This window comes from Numenius arquata, chromosome Z (genome assembly GCF_964106895.1).
Source record: "Numenius arquata chromosome Z, bNumArq3.hap1.1, whole genome shotgun sequence".
Lineage (NCBI taxonomy): Eukaryota > Metazoa > Chordata > Aves > Charadriiformes > Scolopacidae > Numenius > Numenius arquata.
The window spans coordinates 13704538-13722397 of record NC_133616.1 but is presented as its reverse complement, the minus strand read 5'-3'; the positions used below and the strand labels follow the sequence as shown (position 1 = coordinate 13722397).

General features: G+C 41.9%; 1 protein-coding gene across 1 annotated transcript in view; it reads left to right on the top strand.

Moving 5' to 3' along the window:
* Positions 1-7811, top strand: part of RANBP3L (RAN binding protein 3 like) — a 37713-nt gene extending 29902 nt beyond the window's left edge. The window contains exons 14-15 of the mRNA XM_074166583.1: positions 19-211; positions 5615-7811. Coding sequence (XP_074022684.1) covers positions 19-211; positions 5615-5658 — 237 coding nt within the window. The 3' untranslated portion in view covers positions 5659-7811. The remainder of the gene's footprint in view (positions 1-18; positions 212-5614) is intronic.
* Positions 7812-17860: the final 10049 nt, after the last annotated feature.

Sequence of the window (17860 nt, the reverse complement as noted above, 5' to 3'; positions counted from 1 at the left end):
GCATTGTATGTTCTGCAGGCAAGCTCAAAAGACACCGGGTACCTGTATGTAGCAATACATCACCGCCTTGTGGCATTGCGAAGCTTTGCTGAGCAAGAGCCAGATGCTAATCAAGTAGACACAGAGACAGAAACAGCTTTTCAGCCACAAAACTGTGATAGCGATGATGAAGATGATGAAGAAATAAATCAAGTGAGCAGCAGCGGATCTGGTAAGCAGAAATTTTCTGGTTGTAATCCTTTCAGGATATTATCTTGTAAGCAATGAATATTGTACTTTGTTTTTCTTTTCATGCTGACTATAACTTCCATCTGTTACAGATACCCCTTTTAAGGTAGAAGAAGGTAATTCCTTTCCTTTGACTTACTACTGTTAAGATGCAAGGTCTTGCCAGATGAAGTATCTACATGTCTTTATAGCAGTTGAATAACCTTTTGACAGAAGGATGAGGGTTAAGAATTGTAATATTGTCAAGCTTTACCTAAAGCTTTCTTCAATATATTTAAGTAGAAATGCCTACAGGTATTAAGATACAAGTTGTTACTTGAGTAACTGAAAGCTGAAGCTAACGCATCAGCGATTAGGTAGTTACTAATGGCTTCAAGCATAATGTGTTTTCTAGGTTATTTATTATGCAGTGGTTAACTTAATTTAAAACACTGATTATTGATCAGCTGTAATAACTACCTTACTAGGTAATTTGCAGGTCAAGATTTACACACCAATTTTGCCAGCTTTCTTCAACATAACAAAAATGTAGGCTCCTCAAAGTGAACCACGCAACTAAAGATGAAAGGGGCAAGCTGCTGACTTAATCCTACTTTTTGTACTCAGAAAGCAAGGCAGAAACAGATGTCAGACTTAAAAGCTCTTGTATCTTAGCAAAAGACAAGTCATTTCTGGGGTGAATTCACTTGCTCGTGCCAAACTGCTACAGTGGATACAGGAGCTGCCAAATACATTTGCTTTTCTAACAGAAGGTCTAGACCAGACATGTTTGAGTTGCTGCTCATAGCATTAGTTTCCCTCGTCAACTGAATGATATTATAACCTCTTCCTTTTAACAACTATTCCACAATCAAGTCATGTACGAGTAATAGCAATGAGTGTTTGCTTAAGAAAACAAGTCTTTTTTCCCCTTTAGGCAAATAGATTGCAGTTTACAGTGCTTGTTCCCATCATTAATTGTTGTTTAACAACATTTCAGTAGTCTCCAATGCTCTAAACAAAGCATGATGCTCTTATACAACACTTCCTCACAAATACCTTTTTTCTGTTTAGGAAATGGGAAAATTGTTAGCCCTGAGAACTCCCTGGATTGCTCCCACATAATCAAACATTCACTCTGTAATTCCTAAATAGTCTCTATTGATTTTACCAAGAGTTTCTGGTAACCTGAAAACTTTGAATGGAGCTTGATTCTTTTCCGGAATTGTTGCTGATAAGAACCCTTTGTTCTTTTAGGGGAAAAAAACCAACCAACCAACCAATCAACCAAAAAAAAACCAGAAAAAATAAAAAGAGGGGAAAGGGAATGTCAAAGCAGTGCAGGAGCACAGATTTACAAATTAAATATTTATTTTGATTTACAGAGACTTCTGATACAAATATTCAGATGGCAGCCAGCAAACAGATTCTGAGATATGAGTGCCAGGTGCTGTTTTTTCTTGACCTTTTGCTTTAAGCATCTGTCTTTCATTTATGTCCAGTAAGCAGTTCTAACAATCCCTTTCAGGTGTTTTTTTGATGACTGCTAGTATCTCCTACTTATCTTAAGCTCTTCTATTATTCTCAGAGCCACGAAGTTTTAATTTTGCATAGTTTTCAGTTACTGGTATCCAGGTCCCACTTTACATGCAAACATGCACATCTTGCACATGCCCGTCCCTGGAATTCCCATTTCCCAAACAGGAATTAAAATATACGTCATGGGTTTTGGAGTGAATAAGGTCAGTTTTAAATATCAGCATAGAAGTGTCTATTTTGTTGCAAGAGACCAGATCCTGCATATTTAAGAGCATCTGTGTGAAGCTTTCACTTTCATGCTTTCATTTTCATTGAAGGATGTTGTTCTAACTCAGATTCAGAGATTAACTCTCCTTAAGACTACTATAAATGTTAAGAAGCAGTAAGAGCTCAGTGACTGTTTCATTACAAGAAATATAATTAGAAAGTATGCCTGCATTTTATTTCATTTCATTCCATTCTGTTTTGTCTTAAAGAGAACCATAGTTCTCTCTTTTCTTAATATAGGCAATTTCCTTCTTGTTAAACTGAACTAACACAGTTCTCTATATTATGCTAAATATTTCATGACACTGAAGACATGAAAAAATAGATGAGAATTATCTTTAATGGTAGGGACTGAAGAAGAAAGCAAATATGATATATGTAATAAGTGAAGCATCATGAACTTTAAAATGATTCTATATGTTTGCAAGACATTTTTGTAAGAAATTTTTACACAGAATTCTTCACTTTAACATCCACAGGGTGTTAATGCTGTTATAAGGACAGTCTATAAAGTAATAGAAATATTTCTACCATTTTACAAATTCAGTATAGACATTTATTTGAATATTTTTTAACTTTTTAATGGAATTGCTTTACTTTCAAGTAGAGAAATTAATTTCATGAAGTCCATAAAGAATAAGTTGCTGTACCTGGTATTTTTATCAGATCATATTTCACCAGTTACAGATTGGATATGTCTACCAACAAATTGCTCTGTAAATCTAAGTGGAGAGAAACAGAATACTTCATGTTTAAACAAGATTTTGAGAGTGGATGGGATCAGTAACTCTCTGGGAAGTACTGACCTTTTCCAACTGACTACAGAGTGACCTGAGGAGATGAGTTTAGACTAGACAGCAAACTTCTAGGCTGACCAGTCAAGCAAATATCTTCTTCCATTTCTTTCATTGCTAATTAATTTCTATGCTAAGTATTGTAACTATGTTTGCCTCCAGTTGTCTTTGTAATATCTAGCAGGGGAAAGATGAGCAGAATTCTTTATTACGCATATGAAAAATCTTCTTACTAAATAATTTAACAAATAAAACAATGAAAAATGCTGGTACGGCAATGTGTGAATGATTAGACCAAGAGTGCTCCCTTCTAAGGGAAATGCCAGTGGCCTCAGAGTTGCATGACTCTCCCCTTTCCTTTTTTCTCTCCTTGGACTTGTACACCATAGGTTCTTTGCTGTGTGGTAGATCTGCTTCAACAAACAGAACAGAGAATTCCTCTTAGGCAGGCATAAGGGGAATACCCTAGTAAGGGAGCACGGTCTGCTGGTAGGCAACAAGTTGTACCTGACCCCTGTGGATAAAGAGGACCTAGCACGCTCTGGGTCTGTGTTGGGGGTGCGTTCTGCAATGAATAACATCATGTCAAATTGTTGCCACTACCTCCTCCTGCTTTGCTAATAGAGCTCAACCATCAATTTGGGGCTTTCCAGTATGTTGGCACACCTGTGTCAGTATCTGTGCAGACAGTCTTCTGACTCCTGTTTTTTAAGCACATTGGCTACAGGCAGTTACAGATTCAGCACGTGGGAGTACTGAGTTGGACTGCTAATATGCATAAATTCCATATGTAGTTATTGGGTAGACAGTCCTCTAATGCAGGCACCGTGCAGCTCCTGCAGGGTGCCCATCTCTTTCCACTGGTGGTGCAAACAAACAAGGTACATATTTTAGGCTCAAAAAGTCGCCCTGCCAGAACATGGATCTGTTAGAGCCCCAGCACCTGAGCTTGCCATTGGTAGCAAGTGATCTGAAGTCAGTACATAGACCCATAAGCGACCAAGATGTCTCCGAAAATATTACTCCTTGCTTCTGACACTTCTAAGAGATTTTTCCATGTTTTCTTCATAGTCATAAGGAGAGTCTCTCCTTGCTCTAAAAGAATGCATTTTGTTTTCATTTAGAAGCAGGTACTGTTTCCATCATGGTCATCAGAAATAGCAGAAGGTCCTTAAAATGTTGTAACTCTGTTAGTATTTAGAAAGAACTCTTCTTCCTTAGAGGCATAAGGCATTTCTTTCACATGGGAGTATGAAACGTCAAGTCATAGTAGTAGAATAGCATGGGGTTACAGGTAGGATGGTTCCTATGATTTCCATCCTTTTCCCTTTTCTGATTTTGCAGGAATTGTTTTCTTTTTATCTTTGAGGGAGAACAGAGAAGCTGGAAAAGTACATGTGAGGGACAACGATGACAATATCACTGGGCAAGAAATGTTTTACACGTTATTTCTTATAACGCACCTCACCAATAACTCTCTTAAATCTTCTCTGAACTTCAGCCTGATTGAGGGATTTTCTCTTTTGATTGAAGTGTCCTCTCTTTCCTGGCACACAATTTTCTCTTAGAAGCTATTAGGGTGATTTCAAAGACGCTGGGGTCTAGGGCTAGGTAAGTCCCAAGAAGTTTCTCCGTAGGTAGCCACAGGCCTTAAGAGAAAACCATAGTGTGTGAAGACATAGTGTGTCCCATACCAGTCCACCAAGAATTGCATGGGGACTTGCTTTGGAGACTTCCGGTGTTGATAGCCAGACAGTATCATATCACAGAATGCAACCTTTGTTTTATTTTAGACACGTTTTCTAGTCCACTGTATGCGTACCTCCAATATTGGTCTCATTAAATGAGGACTCTGTCATCTGCTGGTGTTTATCAAGATTTAAAATGTTCCAAGAGCTTTTTTTATTTTTAAGTTAAGTTCATAAAGGAACTATTGTTCAACAACACCACAGGAACTCCTGAAAACTGCTATCTTTATTTGATGTTTCTCTGCAATTTAATTTAAATTGTTGTCAGTTGTTAAGGATTCCAAATCATAAATATAACACACAGACACTTACCTAATAGTGATTAAAACCAAGGGGAAGTTAATTCTTAACTTCTTTATTGGAGTCCAAGCTTCTATATTCTTTTCAGCAGATATCAGTAATGTCTAAAGCAGAGAATAAAAGACAACTCTCTGATTGGCTTTAAATGCTGATGTATCAGGAAAGAGGGGGGAATCAGATCTAATATTCTTACAAACTCAAGGCTTTTCATTTCACCTATAAGAGGTTTAAAACTTTTAGTAAGTATTTAGCGGTAGCCAAATGGTAGAAGAAATTTTAAAGCAGATTCTGAGATAGTGATATTATGTCTGGCATTAGTCAGCTATATCTACTTTTTGCAGATTAGTCATAGTTGTAAAGATTACACACCAAAACTACCCCTGGGTACTTTATTATGACCAGTAAGTTATTTGAAGATATGTTGGATTTCTCACAGTTTACTGAGCATCTATTATGAAGTGTTAAAACAGTGTTCCCCTGACAGAGCAATTTGCATCCCAGACACCTTGTCCTATCTAGACATCTGAATCCTTAGTGTTATGTGCTTTTTTTATTGACATGGGGGTCACAGGCTTCATTCACTACTCACATGCTCAAATATTTGTGAATAATCCTGTGTTATCTAGTTAGATATTTACCTAAACCAGGAACTGATCATATCCAGACTTTAACCTACTGCTTTGGTATTATGAAATGCCAGATTGTTTCAAAACATGAATACCCTCAAATAAGCAAGATTTTTTAAAAATTCTTTTTCAGATCATTCTAGGTGGAACCGCAGGCAGCCTGTAGTCTGCTCATAACACCTACCAGAGGCTAAAACAGGACGGCTAAGAACTCATCTTCCCAAAATGTCTAAGCTGACTCATGTCTCTGGAGGGAGGAAATCAGATGCATTTTGCTCTCTGACTTTTAATCAAAGATTAATTTTAGGAACAGTTTAAGTTTAATACACTGAGAAATAACTTGAGATGCACTTTTGAGGATTCCAGTCGGCCTGCTTTGCACTGAGATAGGAATGACATCGTGGCTTCTAATATTCAAGGAGTGTTACAAAGGCTTCAGATTTTAGAATTAAATGTATTTAGATGCATCATTAAAGTAAGGAATTTTATAGGAAATAAATTTTTATTCATCATATTGATGGATAAAACCACATAACCCTGAAATAATAATATACATGAAGATATATTTGTTACTTTTCATCTGTTATTTAAAAGATACATTTGGAAAGCTTTAAATTGGGCTTTACTGAAAACATATATTTAAAATTGTGTGGTAAAATTCAGCAATCTGTTTGTAAGTACATACAAGCAGAATTGGGAGTGGCACCTGAGTATGACCAAGGCCTATAGAAACCAGCCTTCATAACAAATTTTTGTTTTCTGTTTGTTTTGAAAATATCTGGAGTATTTTACTGGTTGTAGAATTTTGTTAAAGGGCAAAGAACCGCGTTCAGCCTTTACAGCCATAAGCACCAGGAGAATTCACCATGAAAATCTACAAGCCAATTCTAGGGGGCATATGAGTTTTAAGATCTAAATGTGTCTCTGCTTGCACTCATGAACACCTTTTCACAAAACAAGCACTTGCACTGTTAATTCTCCGTTTGATATACACAAATAAATGCATGGACAGTATAACTGGATATCTGCATAAAAATTACTCATAAATGTGTGAGATTATCTGAGATTACTTCTGCCTTCACTGTAGCTATCCCTAAACAGCATCATTCCTTGAAATAGATGAATATGTTACACAACCTAATACGTGACAAAATCTCAACAGTGCCAAAGACCCAGTTGCTCTGTAAAAGTGATTCCACAAACTTCTGCCTCCTACCTAACCATTCTCATGAGAAGTTAGAAAAATCAATTGTAATGCCACCTGTGGATGAAGACTTACCAGATCACTCATAAGCCCGCGCACAGTACAGACACCATTTATGCTCTGTGTTTTCTATTAATTCTGACAAAAGATAAAGAAAATATGTCTGTAATCATTATGCTGCAACTCTCTGCCACTTTGTATATTTGTTCGTTACCAAATATTATTTCTTTGTCATCCTCAGAGCTGAAACAATGTTCTGAAATATCTGAAGTCCTTTTAATTATGGTAACTGTAATGATTTCTCAGTCTTAAAAGCTGCATCACACCTGAAGAGACAAATTACAATTTAGTTTTCCCATCTGAACATATGCATGAAGTTGGAAGAATACCAGCTTCTTCCTGAATTCTCAATGTCCTGTCAAGATTAGCATCCAGGTGAAGTTCAACGAGCTTCTGGATTATGCTGGATCCTAACTAGCCTGCCAAAATTAGCACTTGTCTGACATTGATTTAGCATCTGGATGACAGTAAGCTTAAGTGGGACTGGATTTTTGCCTTCAGGAAAAGGGGATTGCTTCACCACAGACCATCTGTGTCAAATAGTGAAACACTGGGATTCTCTTTGACTCTTCAGTCTACCAATAACAAAAATGTTCTTTCTATAACTAGCTGTACATTGTGTCCTTTTCTATAAGCCTTAGACCTGACCACAACAATATTTGCATCACTGACCTTCATATTTCATTGCTGCAACTCACACTCGGGAACAAAGCTCCATGTTATAAAAACTTCAGCAGTTGTAAAACGCAGCAGCCCTATGTATTTAGCAACAGGTCATGGTGATAACTTTGCCCTGGAGTTCAGCTGGCTGTGCACTGAATGCAGAGTTTGATTTCAAAGTCTGTCCTGATAATCAAAGCCTTCTGTGAAACAGGATTTAAGCACCCGAGTGTCACGATATCCCTCTAAGTTCTACAACAGCTGCAAAATCCTTGGCAAATGAAGGAGCGTTCCAGAGCAGGCACAACAGAACTTTTGCAGATGCAGGACTTAAACTTTGTCTTTTGCTCTCACAGCATGAGGAACAAGGCTTATGATCTTTCACAAATAAACAAACTCTCTCTTGATCTGCCTCTTCCCAAGATTGTTACATACATACAACAAGTATACACACAAACACACACGCTTATGTGCACACACATACTCTTAAACATGAAGCTACATCTCCTAAAAGCTGAGGAGGAAGAGAGATCTTTAACCATTTTGAAGAGTTTAGATACTGTGGAGATAGAGGACATATAAATACACGTACGTGCAGACATATTTATGGTATGATTTTTTACTCTTGAGATCCTAATACTTTTATTTATTCTATTTAGTTTCTTTGCACTAAAATTCATTGTTTCTCAAGACTGAAGGTATGCTAATATAAAATATATTGACTCGGTTTTAAAAACGTAAACTTTTGTCATTTTATGACAGTTGGAGCAACAATTTCTATGCCTGAACAATAAACAATTTTCTTACCGCTTTAATTCCCATCTAACTAGTTGCCTTATATTGTGTCCCAGCTGGAGCTTCCTGCAGACGGTTCCTTCCATGCTGCAATTTCAAGCCTGTTTTGCTAAGGAAACGAGACTTAAACCGTTGTGTACTCCATCCATCTAACTGTCAGACCCACTTTGAGGCCACTGTTCAGTTTAAGGAAAATTGGGCTGGAGGTAGAAAGCTCAAAGACAATTTAAGTTCTTCATGAAAATTGACAGTTATTGAGTGACAGAACTCAGAGGAAGGTATCCTTTGAAGAAAAAGTTTCAGGGTAAGCTTGGTCTTTTCTGTGAGGCTTGTGGGGCTGAGTGGCGTATTCCTGCTTCTGAACAAACTGCAGCATTTGCTGGGAGGGAGGGGAAAGGAAAACCACAGAAGGACGGATACCTGGGACAACTGTGGCCTGAAGAGGGGTGTAGGGATATCACCCAAATCCATATGCAACCAGACATCACTGATTTTGCTGTTTGTGGAGCAACCTGCTCTTCTATGTTTTTTGTTTCAGATGAATATAATGTTATTTATTTATTTCTAACAGATCCCACTGATTATATACATCAGGGTTGCAGAGCTGAAAGGTCTTATGTATTAGTGCAGTAGAAATTTTCAAAAGGAGGGAAAACTAACAATTCCTAATATAAGGATAGATATGCAGATATCTGCTACTAAGATTATGAGTTTATGGCAAAATCTACTTGGATGGGATAGCCTAAATGGCTTATTTTACATTCTGGAGGTGTTCGTATCTTTTCTTGAATCCTCTTATCCTAAATATGTCACAATTGTTAGTGACCACTGAATTAGCTTTGGCAAACTGTGTGAAGTTAAGAGTTTGGTAATGTCTCTATTGAATGAATGACTGATTACAAGGAAAACCTTTAGCAGGTTTGATACTGCTTTCAGCGCCACTCACAGCCTGTACAACATGGGCAGGGAGGGAAAGGGCATCCTCTTTTCCCTAGCTGGGTTTTAGAGGACCTACCAGTGGGGCGTGCTGGCAGGAAAATCTAGAAGCAGCACACATTGCCTGTTCTACGGCAGTTCAGATGTACTCCAGCACTAACGTGGAGTTCAGATTCCCAAACTGTCTTTCACAAACACTAAAGTTATTCCAACAAAACAATGTGTCTGCAGCTGTTTAAGCATATTCAAATTGCCTCTGAAATGTTGAAGTCAGTTGTGTTAGTCCACTTCAGGGATGGTGTAGTTTGCTTTGCATAAACAAAAACTGGGAAGAAGAATTTCTGTTAATTAAAACATGTTCTATGTTAATTGTTATGTTCATGTTTCTGTTAATTAAAACATGTTCTAATGAAAGTGTGGACAAGAAAGCTTCCCCCTTCTCATTGGTTTTGCATGAAAAAAAAAAAAAAAGATAATTTGCATTCAGAAGAATAACTGCATTTATTTTGCTTTTTCTGAAGCATCCTCCTCTGTTTTGGAATTTATGAAGCAAATTACATTACTCAGCTATGTAATCACAGAACGCTATGGGGTTGGAAGGGACCTGTGGAGATCATCTAGTCCAAACCCCCTGCCAAAGCAGGGTCACCCAGAGCAGGCTGGACAGGAACGCATCCAGGTGGGTTTGGAATATCTCCAGAGAAGGAACCTCCACAACCCTCTGGGCAGCCTGTTCCAGTGCTCTGGCACCCTCAGAATAAAGCAGTTTTTCCGCATGTTCGGATGGAATTTTCTGGTGAGGGTACCCATGTTGCAAGCAAAATGCAAGCACGCATAGACAGAATCTGGGATCAGAAATTCAGTCAGACTACACCTGCTAATATGTTCATCTACCTGCATGAGTCAGGTGTTCTCTAAGCATTAGTCTGGAGTTTTTCCCTGAATAATCAGAATTAACAGCTGGGGTCAGCTGAGCTCAGAATGTGAGGACTCAGTTTTGTGAAATGTTACTGTGATGGCCTGTTTACCTCTTCTGTGAATGCAACTATCACTGATAGCATTATCATTTTCAACTCAAAGATAGCACTAACTTTTTCAGGTACCAGTAGTACTTAGGGGCATATAAAGAAACTGTAGAGAATGTAAATGAATGGATTAGTTAATTATGTAACTGGTTATTAATTAAATGATCACAAGAAGGCATTACCCACAGACTCAATAAGGAATAGAAATGAAGAGTTGTCCTAGATTGTAACTGCACTAGCAGCAATATGTACGCTCTTTTGGATGAAAAACGGCTACATTTGTAGACCTTATGTAAATCTGCTGGTACAGTCATGCATTGACAGTTTTGCAGCTAGTGTAATGACTTAGGGATAATTCAGTATTTACACAGAATTTTTTCCGGTTACATTGTTCTGTAACACAGAAGAGGTAGGGATTTTTTGAAGTCCACTGTATAACTTGAAGAATGTAGAGCTAAGGATGTCTGGTTTTCTATGGATTTTTGTATTTAAATATCCCTCATGTATAACTCCTTAGTGTCTAAAATGGGCATTACCCTTGTAACCTGAAACAAAAGCTCTTGAAACCTGAAGCAGTTTAGAGAGCAGATACTGCTTTATTCAACATTGTATGCTAGGTGGAAATCCACAAATGCAGCACACCTTACCAGCAATATTCACCCATGATTTATACACAAAAGAATCTTACATACCCATGATTTATACACAAAAGAGGCTTACATATTCATTAGGATGACCAAATAGCCCTTTTGCACATGCGTATTAAATTTTGCAGCGTCAGCAAAACACTTCTGCACAGGTGTGAGCTCCTTGGTGGTCATTTGGATAGGGATACCCTTCCTCACATTATCCTTTTAAGGTATTGAGTCATCTCAGGACAGTAAAAGTTTAGTGTAAGTTTGCCAGCTTCTTGAGGATAATAAGGATGTTCCTTGAAGTAGCCACAGCTCTGTCCTAATTCGTACAGCAGTACATATCTTGACATACGAGAGAACCTTGAAGTGATTAACTACTTCTAGCAGTCTCCTCATTATCACTATCAGCTTGGTGACTGTTTTCTCACAGAGTAAGAAGCTCAGTAATTAACTATTTTCTCACACAGTAAGAAGGTTAGTAGGAAGCAAACAACATTTTAATTAGCATATGGTTATAAACAAAGCAGAGGCCTGTCTTTGGTAACACCTTGAAGCATTTTCCTTACTGATGGCAGTATTGAGGTGCCCGTTTCCATGAGGAGTTGTTAAGTCCTCTGTGCCCAACACAAAGTTGGTTGTGGTCAGCCAAGGGTTTAAAAAGTTATTACAGTGGGAATTCACCCCTGTTCCATACTCATATCCTCTAAGAATACCAGGCTAAAATGCCTGTGCTTATTAATTTAATTCTGTATGAACGAATCTGTCCCTTAATGCACTGGGGTATATTGCCCTGAAGTCATTGAAGATGGGGCATGAAGATATGTTGTATGTCACAAACTGTAAATATATCTCAAAATAAGTAAAGTGTAATGTGGCAGATACTTGTGCCTTGTTGCTGTGTAGCAGCTGTATGTTCAAATCAAAAGGTGAAGGGAGATGTCTACTGAACATTCTGTAAGTCTACTTACAAAGTAAGATGCAAACTCTAACATTCCACAAACTTTATTTTATGTGTTCTGAAAAGTTTAAAACTTTTTCCACATAGACAGTGGGGTGTCAGATGATCTGTGTACCCTTCCACTAAACTGTCAGAGACTTATTTCTGGGAACCCTGGATGAATCACTTCCTCCCCCGTGCCTCAGCTCTGCTTCCAAAGGTTTCTTTTTTGAATTTACATTTTAAAATAAATATTTCACATTTTATGCTTATAATGCTTGCTGTGGCCATCAATTCAAAAGACCATAACATGATAATTGCATGGCCTCAGAGTAAAATACTCTTCCATATTCGTTTGCCTTAATGGTTGAAGCTGATTTGTTTTTCAAAGATCAAAACAGTTCAGTATAAACAGGTAATACATCAAGCACAGAATCCTAGAGGAGCAGCTCAGTGGTCAAGTTGTAAGATACCATTCAGAACATAGCAATAAATTTTCAAAACCTCTTATATTCTTTTGGTCTCCAGAATCTTGTATTACCTACTGCTTTGTACAATCCAAAAGTTAATAGTTATACAGAATGAGGCATTTTCTGGTTAGCAGGGGAATTAGTTATGTTTAATTACTGTGTTGGTAACCCAGTTTGTGGTATTTTCCTTCAAGGCTAAGCTAATCAGTAGATAGAAAATCCTCCTACCCGTCAGTAAAGACTAGCTGGAGCTTTTGTATTGTTACACAAGAGCAGGGAAGGGCCGAATAGCTTTAGCTACTCTAATTTCCTAGGACTCCCTTAGCAAAGCACCGTAGAGGGCTGCTGCACTGACAGGTAAAAGCAGCCGCTTCCATCCCTCCCCACAGGGAGAAGCCATGACTTCCCCCAGGGAAAGAGCAGGTACAAGGTGAGTAATGAGAAAAACATGCGTAAATTAGGCTTTTGGTGCAGAAGTACTGGCTGTGAAAGTCAATGCCTGAGAAGGCAGTTATTAGTAATGATGTAAAAACCCCAGAGTATTTCTAGATAGCCTGCTTACAATATCAGAAAGTAACTCAGGATCGATTTTTTTTTTTTTTTACCTGAACCTGTAATACGCACACTCACAGCGCTGCTGCTGCACAGGCCTTTTCCCAAGCCTGTTGCTTGCACCATGGTGCGTTCTCCTCTCTTTCCTCAGACTTTGCAATAAACGTAATGAAGACCAGAACAGTCATGAGTAAGATGGACTTCTCAAAACTATGTTTCTCACCAGATCCTCACAAGATGCAGTATTTAGTCCTTTTAAAACACAGGCCCTGCTGTGTTTGCCTGCCTTCCAAAGTCCCTTCCCTCAGACAAGTTTAACAAGGAAGCTAAGCCAGCTTTCCAGCGAGGCACCTCACCGAGCTCTACCTCGGGAGTTCCACAGACCGCCCCGTACCGGCTCCTGTCTCCACAAGCCAACTCCAAGGACGTCGCTGGCTTTGTTTTACAAACTGCCGGCGCGGAAGGCGGCTGAGCGGGTGGGGCGCCCGGGGACAGGGGGGGTGCCGTCTGGGCCGAGGAGACGCGGCCCCTCACGGCTGCGGGCGGTGCCCGGCGCCCGCGCGAGCCGGCCTACGTGCCTCCAACCCCGTCCTGCCCGAGGGGCCGCGAGGAAACTCGCTGGGCGGGGAACTGGGCGGGAGACGGCCGCGCCCCAGGCGCATGCGCAGTCGGCGCTCCCAAGGCGCGGGAGGGCTACAGCACCGTCCCCGCCTTCCCCTCCCCGCTGCGGACGGTGCGGCAGAGCGCATGCGCACGCGGCGCCGGGCCTCGGCGGGGGAGGGCCCCTCCTCCACCGCTCTTTGCCCCGCCCCCGGCGAAGGGTGGGTGTCTCGCGGCGGTCTTCCCTATTGGTGGAGGCGGCGCCTGCGCGCGGGGCGGGGCGGGGCGCGGCGTTCCGGCCGTGCCATGTGTGCCGAGCGCTGCCCGCGCGCGGAGGCCGCCTCAGAGCGGGGGCAGCCGCCGCCGGGCAGCGCCGCGCCGCGCCCTCCCCGCCGCTCGCTGGCTCCCGCACCGCGGGGACAGTGACCCAGCCCGGGCCATGTCTTCCGCCCCGGGCTTCCTCTATGGCTACTTCTGCTTCGCCGGCCGGGCGGCCGCCCGCCGTTCCCTGCTGCTCTGCCAGCGGGCGGCGGCGGCGTCCTCCGCCCTGCTGGGGCTGCCGCTGTTCGGCAGTGCCCGCCGCGCCCTCCGCGGGCCGATCCCCGCAGTGAGGCGGGAGGCGGCGGCGGCACCCGGGCCGTGCGGGCCGCGGCGGCGGGGCTGCAGCGGGCTGGGGGCGGCGGGCGGCGGGTTCCGGCCGTCGCGGGTGGCGGTGGTGGTGAAGACGACGCGGTACGAGTTCGAGCAGCAGCGGTACCGCTACGCCGGGCTCTCCGAGGAGGACCTCAAGCAGCTGGTGAGCGGCGGGAGGGGGGCGGCGGTCCCGGCCTCCCCGGGCGCCGCCTCTGGGCTTGGGCTGTGGGGATGGGGCCGGGTGCGGGGAGGTTTGAGGAGTTACTAAGGTGGTGCCGGGGCTTCTGAGGTACCCGCCGGGCCGAGGTGTCCGGAGTGGGACGTGAGCTTCCCCTCGCCCCGGTGCGGCGCCGTGCGCCGGTGCCGGTGGCTGAGGGGGTGCCCGTCCCGTCCCGCCGCTGTAGCCTGGGAGAGGGGGTGCGGGCAGCGCCGCTGAACCGCCCTTCATTCATCTGCTGCAGGTTACCGAGGGATTTGTGTACTAAGCGTGTTTGAGTTTTATCCTCTGAGTGATTCCTGCAGCCTTCAGCAAGTTGCAGGGTTTTCTTGCAGTGTGTGATACAAAAACTGTACCTAGAGAAGTGAGTGGTGAGGAGAACACTATGTTGTGAAAATCCCTCCTGAGACTTAAAGAGGAATCATCCTTACTTCCTCCTGCTTCTTTGCTCTGTATCCTTGCCTCATTTCCTCACTTCATCCTTCAGGAATTTTTCTGACGACTCCTCCAGCTAAACTGCCAGATTTCTCATTCGCATCCATCTGTGTTGCGGCAGTTTTTAGAAAAGTGTTTTTCTTTGCTCTTTAAGAAACGTTCAGTACAAAAACAGGTGGCTGTTCCATTAATGAAGGTGTACTAAGGAAAGCAGGTCAGAGTTGAAATGTGCACCCAGTGTCTTAGTATTGTCTTCTCTACCAAGCTCAGTGACCCCATCCTGTCCTCTGTGTAGCCTGTGACTGTCTCCTTCCAGTGCTCATCTGCCAGCCCTGGGCTAAAGGATGGTACCTGCTGGAGTGTGTTTGCCAGCAGACTGTGCACATGAGGTCATGAGCTTGTATTACTGTCTTTATTCTGAATAAGACCATTAATTTGAGTCTGTCTAGTCTTTGGTCTCTTGCATCTGGAAATATTTTAGGCCAAATATTTAGGTTTGCAACTTTTGGGTTAAATTTGCAAGTTACACAATTTACGTAGCAAGGACAAATGCTATAGTTGCATAGCCTTGCTTTTTAAAGCACTAGGATAAAAAGTGTAGTTTCTAAAGCAAGATTGCTCATACAATTTTCGGCATACTTCAGTTGGTCATCCACCTCCTGTGGAGTTCCTGTCCAAACATTTTACATATTTTTGTAAACTCTCTAGTCAGATTTCATATGGCACCAACTTTAGTGTGGAAACATGAGCCTGTGTTCTTATTCTCGCCCACGTGTAGGTCCCTATTCTTCCTTTCATGTGGTGGTTATGGAAAAGCAATGTCTCTTACAGCTCATCTGTAAGACTGCCTATCTGTCTTCGTTTAAATCTTATTTTGAGGAAGCATTTCTTGCTGTTGAGTGTAGAAAATCAGGTGTCTTCGGTGTGCAGTTGAAACTAAGAAAAACAAAATGGTGTGTTTGGTCACTTTTCCCTAAATGCTTGTGTTCAGGCAGGGCTGGGACAGGGAATCAGTGAACTGTGTCCTCAGTGTTGCACATCCCTAAAGGTGATCTTGGCTGAATGTAGTGATAGTTGCAGTTTCGCTTCTCACAAGAATGCATGCTTTGCATGGTGGGTAACTTGTATCACTCTCAAGAGGCATTTAAAAAAAGTAACTATGAACGCATGGTGTCTGATCATAGTCATTGCAGAAATACCTTAGAGCTTGTCCTTTTGGAGAAACTTACAGGTATAAGGTAATTCTCCACATTTGGGCCAATGCTAGAATTTTTATTCTGGGACTGGTGCTTTTTTTAATCTAGCTTTCGCCTGAAAATATCTCCGTGTGAGGAACTGCAGCAAAAAGCTCTCATAGTTTTGCCAGGTAGACAAAGCCTAACTTGCCTAACCATGTGTTTAGCAATATTAAGTTAGGCTCTTGCTGTATGGGTGGGAATACAAAAGATTGTGCAAGAATACACTGAAAATGTCTTCCAGAATTATATTTTCAAATAGGAAATAAGAGAGTGAAAGAATTCTCCATACTCTTGTTTCTCAAGTGTTTTAGCTGACTTACAGAAATTTTTGTATTTCCAATCTGCTGTGACTCTGGTCTCAGATTTTTTCCTCAAACTTTCTGAGCTAATGGCAGCCTCAGTAGCTATGTTAGGTGAAGATTCGGGAGGCTCTTCCCCTCTCTTTTGTGGACAGAGATCACTTATTAGCAGAGTGATTGCTGCGAAGTGTCCTTTTCCCTCTGTGCTGCATCCTTTCCGGGCAACTTGGGAGCATGATGCATTTTGCTTACTGAGGTTAGCTGCATTCTGTGCTCCTTGTGTCCCTCCTCCTGGGGAGACTTCAGAAGGGGGTTCTGAGGCTGCTGGTCTCTGAGAAATGAGGTCAGATGCTGCTCCTAAACGTGCAATGAGTCCCTACTGCCGCTAACCAAGGGTGATGCTCAGTTTATCCTGAAGGTTGTGATTTGAAGTGGTCTTCAATCTGGTGTGGGAGCTCACTTGTGCTCAGCTCGAGGCTTGCACAAAAGCCTGCTGTTGGCATAGCCACAGAGAGTGAAAGCAAAAGTGTGCAGGAAAGGCTTGGCTCATCTGATGCGGTAAGCTCTTAGCTAACCCGGACAGGGAGTGGTGAGGGAGGTTGTGTTACATTGAAGGGGCTCAAGCTCAGGTCACCCTGGAGCTGGCTTGTGGTGTGGCATCATCCCTGTGGATGAGCACGGTGCTGCTGTCATCTGTCACAGATCTGCAGACATCCAGACACTGGCTGTCCGAACTACAGAAATAGAAATTCAGTTTTGAGGCAACGTTGGAGGCTTACATTTGAGATGTTGTACCCGAGCTTGTTTGCTTACCGGTTGTGGGCAGAAGAGATGATTGCAAGTTCCTAGAAGATAACTGACATCTCTACTTGTAAGCTTCAGATTTTAGTATAACACAAATAATGGTCACTGTGGGCTTAAGCAGCTGTGCCTGATCACCAGGTCTGATCAAGAGAGCAGACCTGAACTTAGCTGTTGCAATCAGTGTGTTTATGTGCTAAGACAGAAAATGCAGGAAGTCACTTAATGCCAAAATGACACTGCCTGTGTGCCTTTGGGCACACATTCGCATTAAATGGGATTTGTTCCATATTTAAGGAGGCTGAAGATGAATCATTGGCATACACCAGTAGAAATTTAAATATCATACGGATCATAGCATGTATCATATATGTGATATACTATATAAATCACAGTATACTCCAAGAAGCAAAATATCTCAGTATTGAAGCTGGCTGTCTGGCACATCCAATGGGCCATAGAGGCCCTGAGCAGCTGTGGGCTAAATACTTCTGTGGCCTTTCTTTTGGACACACCAAGTGAGTTGTACTATACAAACAGTATTAAATGTTGCAAAGTCAAAGCTGCAAGGTCATGATTCCCAACTTCTTTCTCTGTGCAAACAGAGAAGGGAGAGGTGAAGAACCAGTCCAGACAGCAGACCAGCAGAACGGATTGGGGAGAAATGGAGAAGAAGTTGGAAGTGTTTGGTACATCTGTGAAAGATTAAATCTTTCATTGCATCTCTATATGCATGTTATATGTGCTTGCTTCAGGTGGTTGTTCTTACATATCTTGTGGCAGATACTCTTACAAATGAGTCTCTCAAATCTGTTTATAACTGTACCTAAACGCATCTGACTATCATAATTACTATTCCTATTCTGCAAATTGTAGTTAAAT